The sequence below is a fragment of the Eublepharis macularius genome, chromosome 14, assembly GCF_028583425.1.
Source record: "Eublepharis macularius isolate TG4126 chromosome 14, MPM_Emac_v1.0, whole genome shotgun sequence".
NCBI lineage: Eukaryota > Metazoa > Chordata > Lepidosauria > Squamata > Eublepharidae > Eublepharis > Eublepharis macularius.
In genome coordinates this window covers 59,471,086-59,478,545 of record NC_072803.1, presented here as the reverse complement: position 1 = coordinate 59,478,545, position 7,460 = coordinate 59,471,086, and the positions used below count along the sequence as shown (strand labels likewise).

Here is a 7,460-nt window from a genome sequence, read left to right as displayed (position 1 = left end):
TCTGGTTACAAAATGCCCCTTGCAAACATGGCTACTACAGGTGTCGCGTGCCCTATCGCAATATGGCCGACGAGATTTAAGCTCTATGGAGAGGAGCGCCCTGCACCAATATGATTCCTAGCGGGCGTCTCTGCCCTTCAACAAAATGGCCACGCGAGGGCGCGGGAGAGGACATGGGAATTGCCCTTTACCAATATGGCTACTAAAGAGTCTTAGAGCTGTAGAATAAGCCCAGGTGGCCCTTCACCAACATGGCCACCCCAAGGGGAGGCGCTTTACGCCGGGAGGTTTCTATGCCCTTTACAAACATGGCGACAGGGGTCGCTTGGATATTTAACCTGTCCGTGAACCTCGGTCCCGGTGCCCCTCTCCAAGATGGCCGACTGACGGTTATTGTATTATGTCAGGCGGTGAGAGGTGAAAGGCGGCGGGTGGCTTCTGGGCTTCAGGAAGATGGCAGAAAGCGAGCGGCAGTCGGGTGAGTCCTGGGGTGACCCCAGGAGCGCGGCAGAGAAAAAGGATGGGAGGAGGGGGCTGCGTTACGTTGCGGTTTCCCGGGAGGGGGGGCGCTTCTGTGCAGTGTATTATGGCCTGGGGCGCGGGGGTGAATGCACCCCATAATAATAAGCGTGGCTCAGTCGTGCCATCTTGGCCACGTCGTGAATGACTCCTAGCCCTTCCTACACCTCGCTGGCCCAGGGTGTGGTGTAGGGTTGCCAGCCTCCAGGTAGTAGCTGGAGATCCCCCGGAATTACACCAGGTCTCCAGGCCACAGAGATGAGTTCCCCTGGAGAAAATGGCTACTTTGAGGGGCGGCCTTTATGGAATTATGCCATGCCAAGGTCCTTTCCCTCCCCAAAGCCCTCTTTCTCCAGGTTTCACCCCCTAGATCTCCAGGAATTTCCCAAATTGGAGCTGGCAACGCTGGTGTGGTGTGTGTGTGGAGTGCCTTCCTAATGTGGGGGGAGGCAATGAAAAGGGTGCACAGGGACGAGGGTGTCTGAGGGGCTATCAGGGGCTGGCTCTCTCCCCGTCCCTCGTGAGCAGAGTGCTTAAGGCTGGGATGTTCCCCTAGCAGAGCATGTGCCTAGGGTTGCCAGCTCCAGGCTGGGAAATTCCTGGAGATTTTGGGGGTGGAGCCTGGAGAGGGTGGGGTTTCGGGAGGGGAGGGGAAGGGCCTCTTTAGAGTATAATGCCATAAAGTCCACCCTCCAAAGCCACCGTTTTCTCCAGGGGAACTGATCTCTATGGCCTGGAGATCAGTTGCAATCCCAGGAGATCTCCAGCCACCACCTGGAGGTTGATAGCCCTAGATGTGCCCCATAACAGGGAAGATCAGCGAGGCCCGTGATGGTAAGGAAACTGAAGTGTTCCTGCTTCAGTCCTATGCACATACTCAAAAGTGTCCTTCGGATGGCCATGGGGGATTCTCAGTTTGGTGTAGTGGTTAAGAGTGGTGGGACTCTAATCTGGAGAGCCGGGTTTGATTCCCCACTTCTCCGCTTGAAGCCAGTTGGGGGGCCTTGGGCTAGTCACAGCTCTTTCAGAGCTCTCTCAGCCCCACCCACCTCACAGGGTGATTGTTGTTGTGGGGATAATAATGGCATACTTTGTAAACTGCTCTGAGTGGGTGTTAAGTTCTCCTGAAGGGCAGTATGTAAATAGAATATTATTATTATTATTATTCTCCCAAGTAGAAATGCCTAGGATTGCAGCCTTGGTGGCCTGTTCAGTGCCCCTGATGATTTTTTCGTTTCAGGTGGGTAGCCATGTTGGTCTGCAGTAAAAGAGCAAGATTCAGGTCTGTAAAGACCAGCTTAAATTCTAAGGTGTGAGCGTTCGAGTCAGAGCTCTCTTTTCCAGTCCTTGTATCTGAAGGGAGCTTTGGCTCTTGAAAGCTCCTACCTTTGAAATCTAGCAAGAGTCCAGCAGCACATACCGTACCACAAACACGGCTACCCATCTTGATCTATCTCCTTGGAAATCTACTTGGTCTTTGAGGTGCTGTTGGACAGGATGTAGTTATTTTAATGGGAGTAGTTGCAAATCTATGGGTGTCAGGTGCATTCTCAGAAGACGCTTTTCTCCTTATTTCTTTTACTGGAGGGACTACCTCTTCTTAGATGGGGGGGGAGTCATCTGATATGGCTTTCTTCAGTTGCCAGCTCGTTTGGAAAATCCTGGGAGATTTGGAGCGAAGGCTGGGGAGGCCAGGGTTTGAGAAGGGACCTCAGCAGGGTATAATGTCATAGATTCCCTTCTCCAAAGCTGACATTTTCTCTGGAGGAACTGATCAAGATAAGTTGTAATTTTGCAAGAATCTCCAGGCCCTACCTGGAAGTTGGCAACTGGAGGCCCTGATCAGCCTGTGCATGCATGGAGCCAGGCAAGTAATGCAATTGATTTTCCTGTTATGTTTGGCTTGTGAGAGGGGGCCCTACTGGGAATCTTGGTTGGGGGTATCTCTGTGGTTGAGATCAGTCGTAATCCTGGGAGCTCTCCAGGCCTGATCTGGTGATTGGCAACCCGGTGGCTTTCTGAACATCACCAAAAAGGAAAGGAAGGAGGCTTCCCCTCTTCAGAACAATTGTTTTCTTCATATGTAAATGTACAGAAATCAATCAATTAATTTGATCAACAAAGGTTTCTTTAATTTGCTGGCAGCCCTGATGATAAATAAGGTGCCCCTGAGGGAGGCAAAGAATCTCTTTGAATAAAAGTGTAGTGTTCTGGGGTTGCAGCTGTGAAGATTCTCAAAAGGGAACTGAGGTACTCTAATGGGGTGCTTTACTATGGGAGAAGATGGGCCCCCCTGATGCACCCAATAATTTGAAAGTGAGTCAAGCTGTGGACTGTTGTTGGGGGGAAAGGAGAGCTTTCTTTAAAAAGAGGAGTGGAATGTTTCATCCTTTAGCCAATGTACACGGTGGCATGCATGTATGTGGGGTTGTTAGTCTTTTGGCTTATATGAGGTGCTTGGGTGTGCCTTGTTTGGGGGCCAGGGTGACCCCCTGAAAGAGTGTGTGTAAGTGTGCCTCCTAAAGAGGAGACAGGATTCTGAGGGAGAGAAATATGCCCGAAATGGAGAAATGGTGCTCCTCCCGTAGGAGATGTGTGTTGGGCACTTGGGTGGGACTTTCTCTGAATGGAGGCGTCTGGTCCTGCCCCATGGAAAAGCGGCACTTAGGCAAGGGGTCCTGAAGGGGGGCCTTCATCAGGAGTATGCCCCATTAGAATGATGTGCAGTGAGGGGACAGAAGGCACTCTTGAGGTTAATATTGGATATTGGGAAATGAGCCCTGTTCGGGTGTCCCTTTCTTTAGGGGAAGAAATGAGTTTTCGCTTAATGCTTGTAGGTTACGTTCCAGGGTGGAGAAGAGGGGGGAATCTTCCTTCTTATGGGGTCTTGGTTGCTGTCCCTGTACTAATATGGGCTGGCTTTTAGCTGTCGGGTCCATCTTTTCAGAGTACAAAGTGAGGCTAGATGGCCTCTGGATACATCTTTGATCCACTGTCAAAGATGATGTCTTCTATGCCACACCCTCTTTCAACACACTCTTCTGGGGAAGAGAAGGCTGAGATCAAGCATGATCTTGCCTAGTAGTTAAAGCAAATCCTTGTGTCCATTCCTGCTTTGAGGTGGTCCTCAAGCAATTCAGCTTCCTCTCTGTGCTTAATTTTGTTTTGAGGTTGGGATGCCTAATGCTCTGTGTCAGCTTATCTCTCCCTGTAGGCTGTGGCTTGGCTCACTTGGCTGAGTTATTTCACATTGTACAACATTATGCCTGGTGTGGAAAAAATGTACAGAGACTTTTCCCCTTTCCAAAATACTAGAACAGAGGCACCCAGTGAAGATGATAGGCAGTAGATTCCGGACAAGTTTCCACCTAGTACTTCAAGGTGGTATAGATGGAGTTCTCCAGCAGTCTCCCATCTGAGCACTGTCCAGTCCAGACGGCTTCTGCTGGGTGCCTACAGGCCACACCCTGGAATCAACATCAAGGCTAAACATTGGGCTAGGATTTAGGAGACCTGGGCTGAAATTCACACACTGCTGTTAGGCTGGCTGTATGACGAAAGAATCAGGGCTCATTTCAAGGGGGAACGTGCAGGAACACAGTTCCAGCAGTTCCCCAAAGAGGTCACATGACAAGTGGCCCCACCCACCTGACTCTCAGCCATTTTGGGCCCTTTTTGGCCTGGATTGAGGCCGAAATGGCCCGGATCGAGCCTCTGACGGGTGATGGCTCACTCTCCCGCTCATCAGCGGCCCTATCCTGACCATTTTGGGCCCCTTTTCGGCCATTTTCAGCCCCTTTTTTGCCATTTTGGGCCCAATTTCGGCCCTGAATGGCCAGGATTGGATCCAAAAGAGCCAGGATAGGTGATGTCAGGGGGTGTGGCATATGCAAATCAGTTATGCTAATGACACACTGCTGGTGCAGGGAAGGGGAGTGGCATATGCTAATGTGTTGTGCTAATGAGTTATGCTAATGAGTTCCTCCAGCTCTTTTTCTACGAAATGACCCCTGAGCAGAATCTATCTCACAGGGTTGTGAGGATAAAATGGGGGCAGGGGGAATTCTGTATGCTGCCCTGTGCTTCTTGGAGGAATAAAATAACAAACTAGATAGATATTACCTGCTTTTCAGCTGAAAATTTGCTCTCCAAGTCAGTCACTGGAAAGCAAAGACGCTGCCACGATATATTTAAAATTTGATTTAAGGTAATCCTTGTGGAGGGCATCTCAGCCAGTTGCTTCCTGCCTTCCCTCTTATGGCTTCAGTAAGGGGAGCTGAAAACTGCAGGCCTGGGGGGCTTTCAGCTGGCTCTGGATCCCGGCAGGAGGGAGGTCTGCTTGACTCCCCCCCCCCCCCCGCTTCCTCTGATGGAACTTGTTGCGGCCACGATGGAGGGTTGCCCAGCTGCCGCCTGCTCCTGCCCTGTTGGGCTCATTGATGGCAGCTGGGAATTGTTGAGAAGATTGACTGGGGACTCTGTAGTAAGCGAGGAAGGGGGGCTTTGACACTGAGATTCACACACGCACCCTTTCCGATCCATTCTTTCCTTACTGCGGTGCATCTGGAGTCACCCTTCCTTAGAGCAACATGACTGTTTTCACCTTGAATCCGAGTTTCTTGTTCTCCCTGCTCTGCCCACCCCAATGCTGAGCACAGCCATTCATCCCCGGTAGCAGGTAACCTTAGAGCAGAGGCATCCCTTCAAGTGCAGATCTGGGTGTCTTTGACAGAAGCTTAGGGGGCCAGACCCGCTTCCTGGCTAATGAGGAAAAATGAACTGTGTACCTAACCGAGGGAGGAGGAAGAGGAGTCCTGCTGACTCTGCGGGTTGGCAATCTGCGTTTTTCTCCAGACCGCCATGCGCAGGCCTCCTGGGACTTCCGAATGCTTACTGGCTTTGTGTCTCCAACGCAGTCCAGCAGTGTTGGCTTGTTCTGCATTTTTGCTTGTACCATTTTTAAAATGAAATTGGGTTATGAGGATGGTCTCCTAAAGGACATTCAGTTGTGTCAGCCCCCTTTATCCTTGGAATGATTCCTTCTCATTTGACTGACGTTCCTGTTGGGTGCGCTCATCACTTTCTATGTGCACCAGTTTCACTCTGTTGGGTGCTATTTGCTGAAAGCCTATTCACTAGACGGACTGTGGGTTCAATGGGTTCTTGGGCACAAGGCTCCATGGACGTCTCCCCTTTGGGCACAGGTGCTGCCACCTTGCTTCCCACAAAATCTGGCTTCCCTGTTGTCTCTTTCTCATGCTCCTGTCAGAGAATGGACAGAGGAAACAACTAAACATAGTCATAAACCGGAGAAATAGGGAACCTCTTAGGGTGAAAATAACCAGCCTTTCAGGTCTAGCTGCAAACTTTTGCTTCTTCCTAAGCCAGCATCTTTGCAAAACTACAATTCCCATCGTCTTGCAAACCATGAGAATTAAAACTGGTTTAAGATGTGTAGCATAGATATGTAGCGTGTGCATATCAAGTACAGGTAAGCACGTAGGGTGAAAATGTTCAGATTCCTGTCCTGTGCCATTAAAAGCAAACAGGCATTTGATGGCTGGAAGCACGTCAGGACCTTCTGGAGGCATCTTGTTAAAACATTCCTGACCATTTGCACAGTGAGTGATTCCGCACACCTTGGATAATGCACTTCCAATCCTCTTTATAGATCATTTGGAACAGATTTTTTTGTGTGCAGAACAAAAAATCCATTTATGTGTGAATGGGTGCCTAAACTAATGTGTGTCTGGTGTGGACTATCCTAAAGCGTAATCAGGTCTGTCTGAACACAAAGAAGATCCCTTAATGAATCCCTGGGGTGGTGGTAACAACTGGGTCAAGAGAATTCTTACTAATCACTCTAAAATCCAAAGGTACCTGTGCTTTGATGGCTTCCAATGAGAGCAGTACAGTTCATTGCTTGATTATTCCCAGAAAATGTGTTCAAGACTTGAGATGATCGAGGAGACTTTTTCTGTCCCAAGTTTCTTTGACCACTTCTTTCTCCATCTTCTAGAATCGCCCAAAGAGGCGCTGCCGCCTCTTCATCAGAACTTTATGATCCCCCAAAAGGAGATCAACATGGTTCCCGACATGGCCAAGTGGAAACGCTCTCAGGTACGGAACGTACTTTGCTTGGTGATTCTGGGGTTGTTGTAATTCAGGGCCAAAAGAAAAATGGAGATGTAGTTTCCTGTGGAGGTAGTCAGCCTGTATATGGATTATACTATTCTGGACTTGAATGCAGTACCAATAATAAGTACATAAGCCCTGCATATAGGAAACTAGCGTGTCAGGGTGAAGAGTTCTCTCTCAGCCTGAGGAAGAGGCAGCTAGCTCCCCTACCGAAGACCAGAAACCACCTGCCACAAAGGAAGGACTGACTTGGGACTTGGGTACAAGAGTCCAGATTGTCGCTGAGGATTGACAGCTCAGTTCTGTTTGGGAAGCTGTGCTGTGGGGCAGATTCGGATGACCCTCTGTCCTGGACCCTTTTCCTTCCCACACAGTGCCAAGTGTTCTCAGTGCCCTTCATCTTTTTTAGGAGCTACATAGGACTGGATCTTGGGAAGGGTAATGTGTCAAGTGCTTGAATTCCCTTTGAAGCCCATCACAAGGGCTCTAGGAGGCCGTACTGCTTCCTTTCTCAGGGCTGTAGGCTTCAGTAACAGTATTGAGCATTCCTATACTTCACTGAAAAGACCGCCTATAAATCCTTTTACAGCAGTCCTTGCAGCACGTCAGTAAGGTAGGCCAGTGGAAATCTGGGAACTGATGCTGAGACCGTTCATGGCTTAAGAGCAGAGGGAGATGAGGAACTAGCCCCACTAAGGCCGTTTTTCCTGACCACCTTTTGCTTATCTGTATTTTAAATGGCTGCAGTCTAGTTTGGGGGCCAATAATTGGCTGAATATTGGGGTCACAGTACAACGAATTGT

The 7,460-nt window shown here is 49.5% G+C and overlaps 1 protein-coding gene across 2 annotated transcripts in view; it reads left to right on the top strand.

Moving 5' to 3' along the window:
• Positions 1–364: 364 nt before the first annotated feature.
• The window catches only part of PTPA (protein phosphatase 2 phosphatase activator), a 41,357-nt gene continuing 34,261 nt past the window's right edge, over positions 365–7,460 (top strand). For both annotated transcript variants that reach the window (XM_054998182.1, XM_054998181.1), the window contains exons 1-2: positions 365–478; positions 6,539–6,639. In XM_054998182.1, coding sequence (XP_054854157.1) covers positions 454–478; positions 6,539–6,639 — 126 coding nt within the window. In that variant the 5' untranslated portion in view covers positions 365–453. The remainder of the gene's footprint in view (positions 479–6,538; positions 6,640–7,460) is intronic.